The sequence below is a fragment of the Meriones unguiculatus genome, chromosome 3, assembly GCF_030254825.1.
Source record: "Meriones unguiculatus strain TT.TT164.6M chromosome 3, Bangor_MerUng_6.1, whole genome shotgun sequence".
In the NCBI taxonomy this organism is placed as follows: Eukaryota; Metazoa; Chordata; class Mammalia; order Rodentia; family Muridae; genus Meriones; species Meriones unguiculatus.
In genome coordinates, this window is record NC_083351.1 from 96,595,073 (window position 1) to 96,616,479 (window position 21,407).

The 21,407-nt window shown below is 43.4% G+C and overlaps 1 protein-coding gene across 2 annotated transcripts in view; it reads left to right on the forward strand.

The window, feature by feature from the left end:
• Mtrr (5-methyltetrahydrofolate-homocysteine methyltransferase reductase) overlaps nucleotides 1-10,158 on the forward strand; it is a 22,837-nt gene extending 12,679 nt beyond the window's left edge. For both annotated transcript variants that reach the window (XM_021641276.2, XM_021641277.2), the window contains exons 8-15: nucleotides 732-820; nucleotides 2,422-2,602; nucleotides 4,288-4,330; nucleotides 5,061-5,247; nucleotides 5,950-6,068; nucleotides 6,488-6,580; nucleotides 6,678-6,860; nucleotides 8,853-10,158. In XM_021641276.2, the coding sequence (XP_021496951.1) occupies nucleotides 732-820; nucleotides 2,422-2,602; nucleotides 4,288-4,330; nucleotides 5,061-5,247; nucleotides 5,950-6,068; nucleotides 6,488-6,580; nucleotides 6,678-6,860; nucleotides 8,853-8,997 (1,040 nt within the window). In that variant the 3' untranslated portion in view covers nucleotides 8,998-10,158. The remainder of the gene's footprint in view (nucleotides 1-731; nucleotides 821-2,421; nucleotides 2,603-4,287; nucleotides 4,331-5,060; nucleotides 5,248-5,949; nucleotides 6,069-6,487; nucleotides 6,581-6,677; nucleotides 6,861-8,852) is intronic.
• The last annotated feature ends 11,249 nt before the right edge of the window (nucleotides 10,159-21,407 follow it).

A 21,407-nucleotide genomic window follows, 5' to 3' on the forward strand; every position in this document is an offset into this window, starting at 1 on the left:
TATTGGACAGTGTGGGTATGAAAGGAGCCTAGAGCCTTCATGTAAAATTCCTGTCATGTTTACTTCTCATAGTAATATTTTATTATGGAAAAATAATTTTCTCTAAATAAAAGAAGTTGTTTATTATTTAAAGTATTAATATTACTTGCATATAATCTTGAGCTTATTTAGTCCTAAAATTCCTACTTTTCAGAGAGTTATTTTTATTTTTGGGTTGGTGGTGTGTGTGTGTGTGTGTGTGTGTGTGTGTGTGTGTGTGTGTCTATACCATATTGTGCTGGTACATGGTTAAGGCCAGCAAAGGGTACTGGATCCCCTAGAACAAGAGTTACAGGCATGTGGGTTCTGGGAACTGAGCTGGAGTCCTCTGGAAAAACAGCTAGCATGCTTACTAATTGAGCTGTCTCTCCAGCCACTGAAGTTAGTTCTCATTTTAATGGAACACAGACATCTTTTGCCATTTTGTTATTTAATTTTAGATAATTTTATTTGGTACATTTTGAATTCATCATTCTTTTACTTTTGTAAAGTGGCTGTTTTGTCCTGACATATTTATTTCAGCAAGTTGTTGCTTGAACATTACCATAAGCAACAGTAGCATAAAGTGCACACATAGTAGCATAAAGTGCAAAGTGTTGCAGCCAGCTGTATTTTGGTGAATGCAAAGCGTGTTTTAAAAATGTATTTGTGGTCATGTCTTTCCTCTGGCCTAACACTCTTTCTGCCTCAAGGAGCTGCCGTTCCGCAGCATGTACCTGAGGGACGTTCTCTTAAGTTCATTCTCACCTGGTGTCTTGAAATACGAGCAGTTCCTAAAAAGGTATTTCTCTTTGTCTTCTCTGAGTAACTCTGAAGATGGGCAGAGCTCTGTTTATGTCTTTTAGATAAGCCTGGTATCTGGCACCATGTTCAGATGTATCTTTACAGTCTCCTGTGAAAATGGGTCTCCTCAGTTGCCTCTTCACCTGACATTAGGGTCACATAGTGCCAGGTTGCAGCCTGACCTGTCCAGTGCACAGTGCCCGCTTCACTCCATGACAGAACTCTCTGAGAGAGTGCAGGATCTCACACCCTCGCCATCACCTACTGTTACTACAGAGCCTCTGTGTAGTGCTGCTTGGTCACTGCTGAATGGAAAGTCTGAGAAATGGAAGGGTTTGGCAGTGTCTATTGATGTTTAGAGAAATTTTTTAATAGACTGAGCCACTAGAGGTCAGTATTACACAAGGAACAGTACTTAAAATGCCACCAAGTAGCATGCATGGAGATAACCTAGAACCCCTGCACAGATGTAGCCCATGGCAGTTCAGTGTCCAGGTGGGTTCCATAGTAATGGGATCAAGGACTGTCTCTGACATGAACTGATTGGCCTGCTCTTTGATCACCTCCCCCTGAGAGGGGAGCAGCCTTTCCAGGCCACAGAAGAAGACAGTGCAGCCACTCCTGATGAGACCTAACAGACTAGGTTCAGAAGGAAGGAAAAGAAGCCCTCCCCTATCAGTGGACTTGGGGGGTGGGGGGACATACGTGGAGAAGGGGAAGAAGGGAAGAATTGGGAGGGGAGGAGGGAACTACAGGGGGATACAAAGTAAATAAAGTATAATTAATAAAAAAAATTTTTTAAAGTTAAAAAAATGCTTGCAGCTGACTTTTTTTCTAAACATTCCTCTGAATGGATACAGTTTTCTAAACTGCTTTACTAGACTTGAATTATCTAAGCAGAAAGATTGTGGTAATTAAAGACAGACTTCCACTCTGCTTTGTGAATGTGTCCTACTGTACTGCTGGTCTTGGGAAGCAAGCCACCTGAAAGAAAGGCTTAAGACATGATTCATTTTTATGAGAACGTCTTCTTAAGTTTAATTAATTCAGTTTTGTTTTAACTTTACCAATTGTTTTAATTTTACAAAGTTTATGTAAAAGTAACTATACAAAATATGCTATATTAAAATATCTATATGGATGGGCATAGGAAGTAAAAGATTTATTATTACATCCTTGGTGTTTAATGTATAATTCCTGTTCCACAGCAAGACATCTAGTCTGCATGTTCTGGTGTAGAAAGACCCCCCAGTCTTATGTTTTTATTTTAATGGATGCACCATAATTTCTTGATTTGATCATGAATATTTGGGCTGTTTCTAGATTTTCTATGGGGAAAAATAATGCATGAGCAGAAATATTTGTACTGTGATAGTCTTTGCACACGTGTTTGAAATGTTTGTGGAGTAGCATTTTATTTAAAACCTTGCAGTGTTGTTTTGTTTTTGTTTTTGCTATTTGAGCTTGTTCTTTCTCTTTCATGTCTTTGATCAGTCATTCATTCATTTATTCATTTGAGACAAGATCTCACCGTGTAACTGAGAACTCACAAAGCTAACCCTAACCATAGGGTAGCTCATAGCTGATGTCTTTCCTCAGGCATTTTTGCGTGCCCTTGTGGAATGTACCAGCAGTGCTACTGAAAAGCGGAGGCTACAGGAGCTGTGCAGTAAACAGGGAGCAGCTGATTACAACCGTTTCATCCGGGACGCCAGTGTCTGCCTGCTAGACCTCCTCCTTGCCTTCCCATCCTGCCAGCCTCCGCTCAGCCTCCTGCTTGGTGAGTTGCTCCTTCCGCAGCCCCCATTCTTCATGCATTGTCAGGTGAGCCTCTGCTGTAAAGGAGATGGGCTGTCTGCCCAGGCCTCCCTGTGAAGTCTATGCAGACACAATGTGGAAGAAGCTAAATCAGGCTGGTGGCTACGAGTAGGTAGGAGCCCATCTTGTATTTTGTTTTCAGGTTCTAGTGACGTCTGGGCACCATTCTAGAAGTTGGAGTCCCTCTTCCACATGTTTTGATTTTTTTGTTTTTTCCTGTTTTTCTTTCAGTTATTGTCACTATCATTTTTCTCTATTAACTTATCCATTTTTTTTTTAACTTAGAATTTACCATCTTTTTAGTTTGTTTTTTTCAGTGAGGTCATTTGAATGAAATGAAATCAAACAGTGGATATTCAGAGAGGAAGAATGATTTTCACCAAAGCCAGTGAGCATATGATATAATTGAATGAAACATGTGCTCTGGGTAGAATGCAGAAATAGATCCTCTGTGTGCATTCAGAAGCAAGGTGTTCAGGAGCAAAAGTGGCCTTTGTAATACAGTTTGGCACACCCAGGGCACAGGTAGCTGACTCGGGGGGCTGGCACTGTTTCCTGGAGTGGTGGTCATGAGCACTCTGTAGGATCCTGTAGCCTTGCTTATGTTCCTGCATTTGCTTTCCTGTGGTGGCTCAGGGCCAGATGTTAGCATTCACACATATGGCATGAAAGCGTGTAGTCCTCTTGGTAAGCCATCAGGAATACTTTCGAGGCCTGTGCAGGGAACAGCTAGTCATGCAGTCATGCTTTCTCTCCCCGTGATTTCTTAGTGTTCTTTTCTCTCATCTTCCTCCCAAATGTGGGTTAAAAAAAAAAAAAAAAATCTATGTGGGCTTGCCCCATTCTGCCTAAGCCAGCTGGCTGGTGCTTTCTGGCTCAGTGGGATTATGGAGATGGTAGAGACTGCTGCCTGGCCAAATAAAAGTTAGGGACTGCAGGGAGTCATTGGGACCTACAAAATCTAATTTTTTTTCTTTAAGAAAAATTAAAACATCTAAAACTTGAAATGAACCCTATAATAAACTTTGTTTATCTGCTTTACTAAAAGCTGTTTTAGAAGGAATATTTCAAAGTTTTGCCCAAATAACTAAGAAATAGCATGTTATTCACAAAAACTACAAACTTTGTAAGCAGATAATTAAATATGGATTGTATGTGTTGCTTTTATACAAGTCACTGTGCATTTTGAAACCTCTGGGATTCTAAGGGAGTTGCTTTGAGAATGTCTCCCACTGTGTGCATAGGCTTTATTAAGTATATAAACACAAGAAGGAAAAGCATATCCTCCTAGGTTTTTCCTAAAGTCTGTCTTTGATATTTATGAGGCCTTGACTTTATTTCCCTCTGAAAACTCTGGCACATGTCCCTGCAGGTGGTCCTTACATACATGAGAGCCGTGGGTCTGTTGACTGTAGTCTGTTCATGCTCTGTTGTTCCTACCCTTACCCTGAGACCACCATGGGTTCTGACCTCAGAGTTGAGCAGTGTATCACTGTATTATATACTAGTGAAATACTTAAAGTGAGAAGTTGCCATTTTGAATATTCTAAATAAGAAAGTTGAGTGAAAACCTGAATTTTCTTCTGTTCATATTTCAGTAGACCTGAGTGAATTGTTTGTTTTTTTGTTTTTTTGGTTTTTTTCTAGAGCACCTGCCTAAACTCCAGCCTCGCCCATACTCATGTGCAAGGTATGAATACTTAACTAGCATAATATGAAGCTCCAAAGTCCTGGGACCTGAGCTTCCAGCTCTCTAGTGACAGGGCCAGTTGCTGCAAACTCCCTTGCTTTGGAGAGCATGGTGCAGTCTGAAGAGCCCCAAAACCTCTGTCTTGTGCCATTCACAGTGAAGGTCCAGATGGACCTGACCATCCAGTGTTCCCCTGTTTAAGGCAGTAGGCTCTATTCTCACCATCCCTGGGTAGCTGAGGGCCTGACAGGGAGGTTCAGCTATGGAGCATGAGTGAGTGCTGGCCTAGACCGTCCAATGCCCCGCCCCTGACTTTCCCAGCAGGCCTGTCCCTCAGTGACAGTGCAGCAAGTGCTGTGTAAGTGAGAACTCCTGCATTTCTCACATTGTTAGCATACAGCAGAACTTAGGTTGAGGTTCATGAAAGTGTCTCCTGGTGATTCTGAACTTTGTGTTTTCTTTATCTACTTTCAAATCTGTTGGCTAAATAAATAATATCCAGTGTATTTGTTCCTTGTCATTTCATGATAATAAAATCAGTCAGGTAAATACTGAGTGGTTAGTCTCGAAGAAAGAGCCTTGCAACTTCTCACTTTCTACAGAATTACTGAAATATTGAAGGGAGGCAAGGGTTAAGATGGCTCTTATCTAGGGTAGTGGCAAGGTAGATGAGGCCCCTATGCCCAGTATGGTAAGAAAGAGACATCCAGGCTTGCCTGTGTCTTTGCAGCTCCAGCTTAGTCCATCCAGACAAGCTTCGTCTCGTGTTTAACATCATAGAGTTTCCGTCTAACACCACAGCAGCCACGCAGCGGAAGGGGGTCTGCACAGGCTGGCTGGCCACATTGGCTGCTCCATTTCTTCAGCCAAATACAGAAGCTTCGCATGCAGACAGTGGTGCAGCCCTGGCTCCTAAGGTACTGAGATGGTGTGATTTCAGTTCTCACCTGAAGAACAGTGTACTCACATCTTAAACTTGCAGGCATTTGGCAAGCTGCTGTTGCTTATCTAGTCTGTAGAAAATAATGCCTTTTCTGTGACTGGTATTGACGGTGGGGCCAGTGATGAGCCCAGAACACCAGAGGGGTGGCAGTGGGGCCGTGCTATTTTCTCTGCCAATTTTAAAACTTTTTCATGCTTTGCAACATTTATTCTTTACAATTTATTTTGATTATAGCCACTCTCCACCCCCAACTCCAGCACCCCTCAGGACATCCCCCAATCACATCTCCATCCCAACATCAACTTCATGTCCTTATTTATGTATTCATTCGTTCATTTATTTAACTGACTGAGTTCCATCAGTGCTGTCCATATGCTTGTGAGTGTGCGTCATCTACTGGGCCATGGGGAACATCCCAGGGGGCCACAGACTCAAGGGAACGTGGCTCTCTCTCCAGTTGTGCTCAGTAAAGACACTTAGGAAACAGACTCTTCCATCTTCCTCTGTAGTCTGAGACGTGATCATGCTTTAGAGGTCTGATGCTGCTGTTAACCTAAAGATTCTTCTCTGGGGGGATGGCAGGTATGCAACCTCACACAGATTGTCTTGCTTATCTGCTCTTGTGTGCTTGCCTAGGTTTTCCTTTAAACTCACCAAAGCTGTTTCAACATTCCAGATACTTATCTCTCCTCGAGCAACAAATTCTTTCCACTTACCAGATGACCTTTCCGCCCCCATCATAATGGTGGGTCCAGGAACTGGCATAGCCCCCTTTGTCGGCTTCCTCCAGCACAGGTGTGTGTTCAGTGAGGGAATGTGCTCCGTGTCATCACAGACAGAAACAGAATCACACATTTTATGTTTAAGTAATTGAATGTTGGCTGTAAAATTTTTATCTTAAAAAGTTCCTACCTACTATCAGGTGCTGTAGTGATTTGTCACTGTGGGGAAAGGAAACAGCATTTTTCAGTCTAGAGGGCTGCTGTGTCATTCAAGTGGAACATCTGCTCAGGAAACAAGAGCCCAGGGTCAGACCTTAGTGCTGTAGCATGAAAACCCAGACAGTATTCAAGCAAAGCAAATGATGATATTTTAAATGAGTCAATTGGAACAATGTAACGATGAATTTTACAGACCTGTTTGTTGATGCTATTTCCTGATAAAAGATACTTGATTCTGTGCTCACTATATCAAACATTTCCTTTCTGCATTAGAGAGAAACTCCAAGAACAACACCCAGGTGGAAATTTTGGAGCAATGTGGCTGTTTTTTGGCTGTAGACATAAGGACAGAGACTATTTGTTCAGGTACAGAGTGTTTCTTTGTGATTGGACAGTTGTAACCTGCAGACCTTGTCATCTTTAAACCACCACCTCTCCCTGACCATGCCGTATTACATTGCAGGGAAGAGCTCAGGCATTTCGTCAAGACTGGGGTCTTGACTCACCTGAAGGTCTCCTTCTCCAGAGATAACACACCCAAGGAGGAGGAGGACCCTCCAAAGTATGTGCAAGACAACCTCCATCGGCACAGCCAGCAGGTGGCCAGGCTCCTCCTGCGAGAGAATGGCTACATCTACCTGTGTGGGTATGTGGCCAGACAGGAACACAGAGCTGCTGCTACTGTTGATGGACTGAGGGGCCAGGAATCACATAACTGTGGTTTTGTTTTCACATACATCATGCACAGTGAACAATTCAGTATAGTTAATAGCCAGGATTTCTTTGCAAGAAAGCAGTGGCTCATGCTGACTGTTGCTTCAGGGAATGCTTTGCTTTGGGTACATCTTTTTAGCACCTGAAAATTCATATGAGAACCTTAATCACTTCAAGTTTGTTGTGTAGAATTTGTGATTTGCAGCATTGAGTCAGCAAGAGGGAAGTAGGGTTTGACTCTGAGAATGTATATCAGGTTAGAGTCCTTTTACTCTAGGGCAAAGTTTGTGGTGGACAAACAGGCAGAAGGCAGGAGTCACTTGCACTGTCACTAAACTCTGTGTGTGCTCTGGCAGTTTCTGTCGCAGAAACTCAAAGGCGGCACCTTGTGGACAATAAAAATTTTTAAAACTCAACTCTTAAACTTTCAGCTAGATAAGGAAATTTTGAAATAAGAAATTTACCCTAAAACATGCTGAGCATTTACCGTCTTCAGCCAAGCCCTTCCCTCTTTTAACTGTGATGCAGATGAAATGTTGGCCATGACTGTGTGATGTCACAGCAGAACAGATGGAATGGCACTTGCTAGTCACACTTACCTTGGGACATACTGCCTGCCTTCCTTTAATTTTGTTTATAGTTTTAGCTTTTGGTTTTTTGAGACAGGGGGTATCATTGGCTGTCCTGGATTCACTTTGTAGACCAGGCTGCCCTCAAATCACAGAGATCCTCCTGTTTCTGCCGCTCCGAGTGCTAGAATTACAGTTGTGTGCTACCACACCCAGTTTAATTTTAGCTTTTAAAAGCTGGTTTTGGCTGTCTAGATGATCTCATGATCTAATAGCTTCTGGCTGTCAGCTAAAGAGCACTGCAGAAATTCAGGCACTGTGTTGGTTTATGCTTTCATTTAGCTCTTGTTGAAGTTCTTGACATTCATGTTGGAGGAGGGCATTTTGGCTGAAGTGTCAGACTTGTAAGAAGCAGGTGCAGCTACTCACACAGATTCTACAGTGACTGGTGATTGGGAACATGGAGATATCACTGGTGTCTCCAGACTCTTAAGTCCTCCTGCGATAGCCTCTCCCAGGCACTAAGTCTTTACTGTCCTGTAGAGCATTAGTGGAGTGTGCTGAGATGAAAGCTCAGAGTCACCTCCCCAGTCACAAGTGCAGTCAGGGAGCAGGGGACACTGAATGAGGAAGGACCTGTCCAAAGCCAACTCAAGAGTCAAGTGAGGTGAAAGCAAAGAGGACCTGTAGGTTTGACTGGGGGTCAGGCTATGGGGATAAATGGTTGAGGGAAAGACGAGGATTAAGACAGATGACACAGCTACTTAGGGGGAAACTGACTGGATAGGCCGTGTTCCACTCCTCTTTTTCAGTTTCTTTATCCAAACACTGGAGCAACTGCTGAGTGCTTTGCACTGTTCGAGCACTGGGAGGTACAAAGAGAAATGAGGTCAACTCCCCGACCTCAGAAGCAGTGGTGCTTAACATGGACCTAGCAAGGGACAGTGACACAAGAGTGGTGCCTCCCCTGCCCTCAAAAGCTAAGATCTGTCCTCAGGGAAGGGCTCTGTCACTTCATGTGAACGACTTGGAAGTATTAGGGTGTGTGGGTCTACTATGTGCTTTTGGAGGGGTGGGAGCGATGGCAGGGAGAAGCCAGGCACATGAGCCAGAGCCCAGCTCCCTCCTGGGCTGAAGCTGTAGGCTGCTCTGGGAACACCGCCGCCTAGGGAGGATTGTAGGATGGAACTGTGTGGTCAGCTCTATTTAGGGGTGAGGTCTTGGTGTGTAAGTGACGTTGGATATCTGTGGAAAACAAAATGGCAGTGTCAGAGAAAACTAGGAATGTCATTAATTAAAGAGGATTTGATGAAAAACAAATTTCTGTCTTGTAAAGTATGCTATTTGTTTTCTAGAGATGCCAAGAACATGGCTAAGGATGTGAATGACACCCTTGTAGAAATCATAAGCAAAGAAGCTGGAATTGACAAACTAGAAGCAATGAAGACCCTGGCAACCTTAAAGCAAGAGAAACGATACCTGCAGGATATTTGGTCATAAAACTGGGAAGAAGACATTGAAGGTTTTTTGGTTTGTTTTGTTTTTCTTCAAAAGGCCAAAAGACAATTTTACAGAAGCTCAGTTTAAAAATTGTACAGCATTTCTTGGAGAAGGTTGTGTTGGAAACAGATTGCTTACACATACAGCAAAACTATCTGATGCAATCTCAAGGTTGTCTCCCACTCTTTATCTGTGGCCCTGCCCAGCACCTCACTGTGTGGAAGAGAAGAGGCATCTGTCACCTGGCACCCCATTGCACGTAGGCTCCCCAATAGGTCAGGTAATCGACAGCTTGCTTACCTGTGCCTGAGCACATCATGGAAACCTTATGGACACACCTTTCTATGAAGTATATCCGAAGATATTTATACTGATATTTAAATTAATACAAATGTAAAACATACTTTTTGCATGTCTATATAATTTAATTGTGGTTTGCTATCAGAATTATATTCCTGATAAACTCTTTTAATTTTGAGGTAAATTAAGGGAGGGTGGTACTAGAAATATATTTTGAAATATATTTGAAATTTTCTGCCTTTTTCATCATGATTCTTTTTAGTGTCACAATTTGATAGCTTAGGGGCATTTGCATTGCCCTTGCAGAAGACATCATGTGTACATTTCAGTCACGTTACGTCCTGTTCTTCTCCTGGATCCTTTCATCACTGATAGAGTTGGTTTGCACTAACACCTGACTTTTATGACAGCTCAGATTGTATCCTAGCCTTAAAATACTCCAGTTAGATTTCTAATGCCAAATAAAGTACATAGAAGGATTCTGCATTAGTTGTGTGTATTGTTAAAACCAGGACAAAGCAACTCAAAAGAGCAGGGTTTTCGCTCACAGTTCCAGTGCACAGGCCAAGGTGGTTGGGAAGTCACAATGGCAGAAAATGAAGGCAACCGGTCACATCACATCCACAGGCAGGAAGGGAAAGATGCCTGTGCCTGGCTAGCTTTCTGCTTTTCATATAGTCTAGAACCCCTACCCATGGGATGGGTCTGCCTAGAGTTAGTGTGGGTCTTCCACCTTACTTAGCCTAGTCTAAAGACCCTTTTGCAGGCGTGCCCAGTGATCTGTCTCCAAGGTGATTCTAGATCTTGTCAACTTGATTGTCAATGTAACCATCACAGTTACAATAAACTTTATCTAATGTGTATTGTCTTGTTTAATAGTTCAACATTAAAAACAACCTGGTGAAATGTTCTTTGGTCATTATCAGAATTAAACATCTGAAAACGGTAATATGGTAGTATTAAATGAGGCTTTGTGGCTTCTTGTTCTACTTTTCCCATCTTACATAGCCGATTTTCACTATTACATGTTTTCTGTGCAATAAATAAGATCAGGGTTAGTAAAACACACCACCCAAATACTGTCTATATCCTGTGACATTTGTAGGTTATATGCATCAGCCACAGTAGACAAAGGCAAAACAGAAAAGCACAAAGAACAGTGTTCCTTGGGTAATGGTAAGGTGCCTGCCTGCCCTGTGCTCTATAACACATAACCACAACTGAAAGATCCAAAGGCAAAACTGAGCAGCAGTTTATTGTAGTTGCTGTTGAGACCAGTCAAGACTAGATCTCTGCACAGGATATTTGGGTTCTCTCTAGGTCAAATGAGGTTTAAGACTTGGGGTGTCACTGTTACCAGACATTCCCCATGGCCTTATTAGCTGTTGATAATGAAATGCAAGCACACAGATTTAAAAAAAAACATGAACGGTGATGGGTAAAGCTTCCAGTAACCTGTATGAGCTCAATGAAGTCTGAGCACTGGCTGTACATGACCTACCTTTAAAGAAGTATGTCCTGATGTGAGACCAAGAGCCATCTGGAGTTGGGGTGGGCTTTTTGTGTGAGCAGTTCTACACCTGGTTACCTGGTTGCTACCTGGTTATAGTTTTCCTATTTAAAAAAAAAAAAAAAACCTGTGTTAGAAACAGACCAGCATGATAGTCTGGCTCACAGCCCAGATTATGTCCCTGACCAGTTTTTGTTCCGCATTCAATCAACTTCCATCAATCTTAGTCTGGTGTTTGAATGGTCTGTATGCAGCTATTCCTGAATCCGTAACAATGGAAAATATAATTCTCATTTATGCTATCATTTATACAACTGTCCGTTATTTTTAAAAGTTTACAAATTGTTGTTCTTAATAAGTAAATTTGCCAAGACTGTAGGAGGGTCAATACATAAAACTTTTGGTCCTCCACAGCTTTGAGATGAGACTAGGCCTATAAAAAGTTGGAACATGACACCGTCATCAGGAATTTCAGACCATTCCCAACCTCTAGAGAGAGAAGCAAGCTGCAGACCCTACTCATCTGTCAACTGGTCATCAGCCATTCCTATGTAATGAAGCCCAGGGTTTGAGGAGCTTCTGGGTTGGTGATGTACCTTGGTGGTAGACAGCAATGCAACCAGGGAAAACTGGTAAAGACTGAACTGTTCCTTCCCATTTTACTCCTCACCTCATGCAGCTCTTGCTCTTTCCATAGTCTGTGCCTGAGCTGTAACCATCTAGGAAGCTATCTGTGGCTAGGACTTTCCTACTGCCTGTGAACTGTTCGACAGATTGCCAGGCATGAAGAGAAACTGGGAACCACTGGTTTGTAACATGGCTCAGATGTACATGTGACAGCCTAGCACCTGTGAGAGATGTCTGAAGTAGAAACAGTCTGTTGGTTCAAGCCCTGAGCTTGTGGCTTCCACATTATTTCTGGTCATAGTGAAACTGAATTGAATTGTAGGGCATTGTTTTTGGTATCTGGAGAATTGATAATTACTGAGGGAAAAAAGACCTTACACATTTGGTGCCAAGGGGGTTACAAATAAAACATGGCTTAATTATCAATCCTTTAATTAAGGAACGTACAACCAAATGGAGGGCAGCAGTTTTGAGCCAAGCCCACCTGTGACTATAAATTTATAGTTTGCAACATAAAGAACCTTAAATAAGGCTCAAACCTGGATTATCTTCTTGAATTTCAGGACAGTTCTTTTACTTCTCACTGTGTTTCAGATACGTTGGACTAACTTCATTGTCCCCTTCCATGAAAAGTGCTTAATATCTTAGCTATGTCAAACCCCAGTTCTTCATTCCTGGAATGTGCTTTATTGAATGTGACTTGGCTTTAATAAAATTTTCCAAAATTGCTCTCACCAAAGAATTACACTTCCTTTTCATCTTGAATCACTTCATTAGACAAAGTGAAATATTGAGGACGGATGTTAATATATTTAGGCTCTAAGTTTTATAGTCACAGCATTTCTTCCACTATTAAATTATCTTCTTGGACTTGCAGTTTTGCTATGAGTGAGTATTTTACCCTTTATTCATCTATCGACCTACCATCTATCTGTTACCTATTTCCCTATTATCAGTTTATCATCTACTTACCTATTACCTGTCAATATGTCTTTCTATCACCCATCTGTTAAGTGCTTTGTCTATTCCCGCTTACATAGACTTGAGTTTGCTTCGTCTTCTTCCTTTCTTCCTTCCCTAGGTTTGGTTTTGGATATTGGCAAGTGCCATTAGGCTTCAGGATATAGTTAAAGAACATTGTTGTGTGAATGAAAGGAAAGAGGGTTTGAAGTCAGGAACTTGAAGCTGCAGTTCCTTGGAAAGCAGAAAGCATTGTAGATGAAAAAAACCATGGTTGATATGCCCAGTTATGTGTTCAAGACCTGCTTTTCCTACCCAGCTCCTACCCTTGGATAAGTTGCTTAACCTCATTTTGTCCAGGGCTGTTAAATAGTGACTGTATTAAATGATTTAATCTGTAAAACTCACATAAGGTAGTCCCTGGCGTTCAGCAGGCTACACACATAAACCACCATTCCTTTTCATTACAACTTCATATGTAGGCTTTGCTTCATGCATATTATGTATTTTCTTTCTATAAATCAAAGCCAAGATAGAAAGTAGGAAAGCTTGGAGCCCATAATGTTATTTTTATTTTGCTTCTGGAGTATTAATGATAAATATTTTAAAGGTTCACATATAAAAATGAACATTCGTGAATCTGGACATTTTTAACCGAATCTACTCGAAACCAGAGCTGATAAATTAAGCATGGTGTCATGATGAATATCCCAGCACACACCTTGACAGCCATGTAGGGCCAAGTGCTGAAGTCTGGTCTGGTCTGTCTCCCTCATCTTTTGAGTCACAGTCAGCCTCACTCAGGTGGTGTAATTTGTAATTTTGATGTATACATCAAAATGGGTTATTTCCAACAAAGTTGAAAGGGAGATAATTTAAACATATTTGTAGTATGTGGATGACTGGGTAAGCCTCCCCTATTTGGAAAGGGGCATCAGCTCAAAGCTAATGAAAGTGATGTTACTTATATAGACATAAATCAGCTCTTCCTGCTTTATGTTTTATTAATGCTAACATTTTTCTTTTTTATTTAATATCTTTTTTATTTATTTCAATTTATTCACTTTTTATCCTAGCTGTAGCCCTGTCCCTCTTTCCCTCTCAGTCCCACCCTCCCTCCCTGTTCTCCACCTATGTTTCTCCCCTAGTCCACTGATAGGGGAGGTCCTCCTCTTCTTCCATCTGACCCTAGCCTACCAGGTCTCATCAGGACTGCCTGCATTTTCTTACTCTGTGTAAGACTGCTCCCCCCTCAGGGGGAAGTGATCAAAGAGCCAGCCCATGAGTTCATATCAGAGCTAGCCCCTGTTCCCCTTACTAGGATACCCACTTGGACACTAAGCTGCCATGGGCTACATCTAGGCAGGGATTCTAGGTTATCTCTATGAATGGTCCTTGGTTGGAGTATCAGTGTCAGAAAAGACCCCTGTGCATGTTGATGGCAGCCAGTACCAAGTCAGCTGTTCTCTGGACTGACACGGTTACATGGAACTGGAGATTGACTCCAATCTGAGAGGATTTCTATGACAATGGGTGGCAGAGACTACATTCTGTCATTCCAATACATGATGGATTGGGGTTTTCCAGTCCTTGCTTCTGTGTGCTTCGGACATGCCACAGGCAACAAGCCCTCTCTTGAATGACTGTCTCTGAGGTGGAATGTGGGAGTCCTTTAAGGGCCTGGAAGGAACAGCAGAAGAAGGTGAAATTGAACCTGACACGGTCTGAGCCAGGCGTGCAAGGCCTGCATAGGCTGTGGAGATATGAGTTAGACTGACAGAAATCCCACCATCCTCAGACAGGAGGTCTTTTAGGCACTGGTGTTGACACCAGCATATGAAAGACAGAATGGATCTTACTTTAGAGCCATTAGGTACAAGCAGAGGTGTGCTAAAGGACTTTAGGATGCTTACAAAGAGACAAGGTAGATGCATTGTCTTGTTGAGGAATCTATCAAAATGTTTAAATGTTATTCGTTTATTCACTTTATATCCTGATTGCAACCTCCCTTCCTCTCCTCCCAGTCTCTGCCCCCTCACACATCTTTCCTCCCCATTCTCCCCTCTGCTCCTCAGAGAATGAGGAGGTCCTTCATGGGTACCAACCGACCCAGTCGCTGTAGGACTAGGTGCATCCTCTTCCACTGAGGCCAGACAGAGCAGCTCAATTAGGGAAACAGGATCCAACGGGAGGAAATCCATCAAATTTTGAAAAAGAGTTTCTGCATTCCAGCTAATGGCCAATCTCAGCAGAAAACCTTATTATCAGCAAAAAAGCACAGTAAATGAAATCAGAAGAGACTGAACAGACACTGTTCCCGCTCTAGAAAATGTGCTCCTATTGAGACCTACCTAAGCTGTTTTTAGTTGCATGAGACACATAGACGGAATGAAGACGTCAGCTGGCCGCAGCCTCCCCAGGCACCTGCAGGAATAACTCATCTGCTTAATGGCGTCCATCTGCATACGGAGACCACCGTACACCTTGTGTTCACAGCCATGAAATATGAGTTTTCAGTGCAGCAGAAACTGTTATCAGCATGTGAAAATGACCCAGGAGAGGCCTCCCAGCTAACATGGAGAAAAAGGAGAGAGAGCTCTGGTGAGATCTGCCTTGCTTATCTTCACTGCCTCATCCATCTTCAGTAAAAACAACATCACCCTAACGGCTGCTGTAAAAGGGTGCTCTACGTAATTCCGAGGTCACGAGCTGCCCTCCACAGTCTCCATGACAAAGCAGAAAATGCCAAGGCTTATGAACTCACTTTACGGTCTTGCCACGCAGTGAATGAGCTAGCCCTGAAGCCGTTGCCAGAGAGAAGCGAATGCTTGCGAAACAGTTCTCGTGTGACCCTGAGATTGTCCGGCTGGTAGTGCTGAAGGCCCTGGGCGCCTGTGCTGGAAACTGCCTCTCTGTTTGTAATCCCAGTGTGCTTAGGCACGTGTGTTGCTCACAGCTTGACTGAGCCCAAGAGAAGGTTCAACCTTGGTTCACTGAGCTCCAGAGGTAGCTCAGTCTCTCAGGGCCATGAATTCTCAGCATGCAGTATTCAGAAGCAGAAAGGGGCCCGGCACGGAGAAGAGCTCAAGGTTTGGGGGTATGTGAAGGACCTTCAATTTCTAACACACTGCAGGCGGGGCACTGAGGAACTCTCCGGGCTCTGGGTGCTCAGTCACCTAGTCACCCCAGGTGCATGGGGAGCAGGAAGGACCCAACAAAATCATGAGGTCAGTAAGGCAAGCAGTCCAGGCCCCATGTGCAAGGACAGACCTGCACACTCCGATGTCCCAGAGGAACACCGGGAGGCTTTGCTCTGACCCCAGCAACACTGCTGACGCCCACCAGGCATTCTGTACCCCGGTGGCAGATGCGCCCCACTGGAAAGTCTCTTCTCCCTAGAGCGCCGGGACAGCCAGGGCTGCACCCCTCCTAAACCTTTCTGTGAACGCTAGAAGCCAATCTGAGCCCCTCCCCTCGTGTCTGCATGTTATGCGCCCAGGGCAGAATTGCTCAGGGAGGGGTGGGAAAGAGTGAAGTGGGGATAGGAAGAAGATGCGGGACCTGGCACAGTTTCTCGTGCAATGCTGCGCCACAAGCGGCTCATCACAGGAGGGCTCCCCTTTTCCTATACACAGGTCCATCCCAGTGTCACCACCACTGAGCCTTGCTGGGCCTGCATGAGAAACTGTGGTGCATCACTTGGATGCACCTAGATCATAAATGGGGCGAAAGCAATAAGTGAGGATCGATCAGGTGTACAGCTTTGCCTCACCTCCCAACGGACTGTCCTCAGGTCCAGAGTGATTGGGAGCAAGACTGGCAGTTCCGAAAAATGACTCTAGATGGCAGCCTGGGACAACTTTTGCCTAGTTTTCAATCGTGTCTTCTTTTTACCCCCAGCACCAAAAAAAAAAAAAAGTGTTTCAATAATATAATATAACGGGCTTTTCACATCGCTGGTGTGAACTGGAGTGTTCCCTCCCCCCACCCCCTGGGCGCGTAAAGCACTTGTTTTCAAAGCAGACGTTTTGTGTTCCCTAGGATGCAGAAATGGAACAGGCATCAGGTGTGGACTCAGGGTCAGCCTAAATGGGGCCAGCTCCCACCCCAGTAACCTGCATCTGTTCTTTGATGAGCTGGAGATGATGGTGCCAGCACTCTAACAGTGTTGTGGGGACTGGGTGAGTTCATCTAGATAATGGACGCCTGTTAAGCTGCAGTGATTTCTTTCATGTTGCTCCCAGGAATTTAACAATGCAACTTGATTTTAAAAGAATGAAAGAAAATCTTCATGTCTCCAAAAGAAACTCCATCCCAGTGTGTGCTTGGTAGGCCTGATCACACCAGTGAATTCTAGCTGCTTCTGTGTTTCTGTTCTCATTACTCCGTAGGGCCCTGCGGCATGAACTTATTTATGACTCTCCACCCTTCCAGAATCTCAGAATGAGGCATGATACATTGCAAGCACACTGGAAGCCAGCAGCCCCATTCTTGCCAAAACTCACATCCACTGAAACAAAAATCTATAGGGCACACGGTTAAAATTCAGCGTGCAGTTCAAGACCATGGCAGCAGTGAACTGAAGAGCATGGCTGGTCATGGTGTGGGATTTATAGTTGTAACCACAACAAGAGGATTCTCTTCCATTTCTTTTCTTCTTTTCTTTTCTCTTTTCCCTTCCTCCCTCCCTTCCAATCTCTCCTCTCCTCTCCTGTCCCTTCTCTTCCCTCCCCTGTCTTTCTTTGAAATTATAATTTAGCCACAATGTAAAAAGTATTTAGTAGTTGAACACCTTTATGCTTTTACGGATAAGCTGTATTAATCATACTTTATCGAGACCCCTGCTCACACAATGCCTGTAGTCATTCATAGAATAAAGAAATCAACTACTGCCAATCTCCCACCTCCCTCTGTCTGGGTGACACTGTGGGTTCTCGGAAAACAGCTCATTTACACATGGAGTGGTTCCTGCCCAGGGATTCCACCTGCCTGGACCTGCTCAGTCGTGACCCACCAAGACCCTTTGCTGTGGTCTGCGGCAGTGACTGTCATCACTGTGGGGTGAGCAAAGGGAACAGGGAACAGACAATGCGGGATGCAACAGGTGACCTGCAGCTTTCAGTGAAGCTGGCCTTTCAGCTTCCATGGCATCCCAGGGAGCTCCTGGCCATGCTGTGGGCTTGGATGGTTGCCTGCTTGCACAATAGGAATGTGCCAAAGAGCCTGTCTTAGCATTGGGTAGACACCACAACCCTTCCTTTCCTCAGAGAAAAATCTTAAGCATTTATGATGCTGATTATGAAAAGCATTGAAAGTACCAAACTAATTGAAAGCTACCACGTGAGAATGTGTGCATGTGTGCATATGTGTGAGTATGTGTATGTCTGTATGTGAAAGTTTGGTGTGTGCATGTGTGTGAATGTGTATGTGTATGCGTGTATGAGTGGGGTGTGTGTGTGTGTGTGTGTGTGTGTGTGTGTGTGTGTGTGAATGCTTTGAGATTTCAGAAGTGCAAGCCAGGCCAAGTGGCACTCTCTTTCACTGCCACCTCCTTATCCAGATGCTGAACTCCCAGCTGCCTCTCCAGCACCATGTCTGCCTGCATGCTGCCATGACAATAACAGATTAAACCTCTGAACTATAAACCAGCCCCAATTAAATGGGTTTTTGCTTGTTTGTTTATTGTTTTTTTTTTTTTTTAAAGAGCTGCTGTGGTCATGGTGTCTCTTCACAGCAACAAAACTCTAAGAAAAAGGCTCATCCCTGGGAGAGGTTAGACCTTCCTCTCCCTGCACTAACTGGTTGCCTATAGTTCTTTGTCCAGGGGTGGGACCCTGAAAGACTCTCCCCTTCTGTGATTCAGTGTCCACTGATAACAAACCGCAGCAACGCCCGTCAAGATTTTCCATGAAGGTCCAACAACATGTTAGCATTTTCATGCTGGTGAAACCAACAGCTGTCTAATTGTATTGAAGGCCAAGGAAACAAGAGGGAAATCACACCTAGAATCCTAGACAACTGCCCAGGGCTAGCGAGGTCATGGACATTGGGAAATAATACACTACCACTGCTTTATTAGAGCAGCATAATTCCTTGCTGCATTCTAAATCTTATTCGTACATCCACAGCCAAGGGTAATCACCACCCTTCTTTAGCAAGTCAAATTTACCAGGTGGTTTCTTGATTGTTCCATGGTTTTAGTATAAAGCCTGTGGGTGCTTTAGGTCAGTTTCTTTTTTAAAAATCATTTACTGATTTTCTCTTTTACAATTACATACACACACTGATCTTTGATCAAAATATCACCTGACAACATTCCTTCTATTTCTTTCCCAATTTTATTTTTCTATTTTTCTTCTCAAGTCCCCCTCTTCCTTTCATGTTTCTTCCTCTCCCTCTATCTCTGTCTCTCTCTTCCTTCCCCCACCTCCTCTCTCTATCTATATGTGTGTATGTGTGTCTAAGTATGTATATAACTGTTTGGGTGTGAGTGTATGTGCATGTTTGTGTGAGAGTGTGTTTGAGAGTGTGAGTGTATATGTTTGAGTGTGTGTGTGTTTGTGACAATGTGTGCTTTTCTTTCTCTTCCTCCTCATGCTTTTTCTCCCTTTCTCCCTCCCCCTCTCCCTCCATCTTTTCAGAAGTAGTTTTCGGTGCTGGTCCTTCCACAACGTGGCTAGCTTGAAATGTCTTTGCTGATATGGTTCCATCTTCCCAGGGTGGTGAATCAGGCTTTTAGAAAGGGGACATTGCCATGTCCCATCAGTTGGCAGTGAGCACACCTGCTAATTGCAACTCTCATCACATAAATACCTATCTCTGCTTCCAACTTCCACGTGCATTTCTGTGAAGTCATTAATATAAGAGTTCCTAAATGTCAACAAATTTGGTGGAAAGGATGTTCAAGTAAATCGTGAATTTTTGCAGCATTATGAAAATGTTTCAGCAGACTCTTTTGAAGGTCACTGTGTGTATGTGTATGCATAGATGTATTTAATTGTAATGAATCTTTAAAACTATGAAAGAGGCAGATGTGGGTATAATACCAATGTAAGGTAAGTATGGGTGAGGGTTAGTGAGGAATGATGTTTTTAAGATCTGACACTAGGAATATGTAGGGTTCATTCTTTGTTTGGAGAAAAAAAACTCAGCAGGTAAATGGGCTCACAATAGAATAAGATGCATATAAAGATACCTTATGGCCAACTGTCGGGCAGAGTGCATGGAATCTTATGTAAGAAGTGGGAAATAGTAAGCTCTGGAGAGGACAGGAACTCCACAAGGAGAGCAACAGAACCAGAAAATTTGAACACAGGGGTCTTTCCAGAGACTCATACTCCAACCAAGTACCATGCATGGAGATAACCTAGAACCCCTGCACAGATGTAGCCCATGGCAGTTCAGTGTCCAAGTGGGTTCCATAGTAATGGGAAGAGGGACTGCCTCTGACATTATCTGATTGGCCTGCTCTTTGATCACCTCCCCCTGAGGGGAGAGTAGTCTTACCAGGCCACAGAAGATGACAATGCAGCCACTCCTGATGTGATCTGATAGACTAAGATCAGAAGGAAGGAGAGGAGGACCTCCCCTATCAGTGGACTTGGGGAGGGGCATGAGTGAAGAAGGGGGAAGGAAGGTGGGATTAGGAGAGGAGGAGGGAGGGGTGTATGGGGGAATACAAAGTGAATAAAGTGTAATTAATAATAATAATAATAATAATATATATAGAGAGAGATACCTTTAGATCAAGAAGATGCAAGCACATGCTGGGGCAGAATTATGCTACAGTTCGAAAATAAACTGGACACTTCAGATTATAAAAAAAAAATAAATAAACTGAGAAGACAATTAGGAACCCTGTCTGATCTGGAACAGTGTGTAACAGGGTCATGTGACCGGTGAGGGGAAGCCTGAAGTTTCGGAACTGACCTAGTATCACTGCATTCTCTCCTTTCAGAGACAGGGAGACAGGCTTCCCAGCGTCTGTGACTGAAGGGCTGTGACAGGGTCGTTGGCAGGTTTTTTGTTGTTGTTGTTTGTTTGTTTGTTTGTTTGTTTTTCAGACAATTTCCTGGATCTTCTTGGGCTCGTAACTAGACTTCAATTTTGGCATCATTGGAAGTGTGCTAAGGAGTCATGAAAATCTGCACTTCCCTACAGCTGGCTACACCTCGGGGCAATGTCATCACAACTGCGCTATGTAGGCTTGCTGAAAAACCTGCTCGGGTTATTGTTTAAAAATAACACGTGGGAACAACAACAACAGAACTGAAGTAATCTCTGTGTGCTCAATATTTCAGCAGCTCTTCTTCCTCACAGTGTGGGATTTGTACAGCTGTCGTACCTCACATCTCACTGATTGTACCTCACAAAGAAGAGCCATGGGGACAAGCATCCATAGAGTGACTTGTCTCAGAATCAAGAGAGCCTGAATGCATCCCGCTGCATCAGTGAATAAATCACAGACTGTAGCTGCTAGACAGCTCCATCTAACATGTAACCACACAATGACTTAGATGCCAAAGAGTTTAGAAAATTATATATCAGGGAAACTCAAGCCCACGTTTTGACATTACATCTTTGATATCTGTCATCTTATGATTTTTCCTGTGTAACACAGTTGATATGAATTATTTAAAAACCTTGATATGTTTAGAAGAAACAGCAGAGAAAAAATGCCTTCTAGGCTCTGTTCTAACAGCCACTTAGCAGCTTTGAATGTGCTGTGTTGGGCAGCTTTGCTTCCCTTTTGTTCCTTCAAGAATAAAACCTAAACACACAGAGCCCTAGATTTTGCAACCAAAGGGATAAAGACAACAATCTGGGGATCCACATGCTTTCATTCCTCACTGGTAAGCTCATCTCATGTTCCTCAGTCACAGCAAACATCTGGTTTTAATGTTTTTAAAATAATTGTTTATTGTGCATGTATGTCTCTGACTCGTGTGTGTGTGTGTGTGTGTGTGTGTGTGTGTGTGTGTGTGTGTACATGAATACACAGTACAATCAGAGG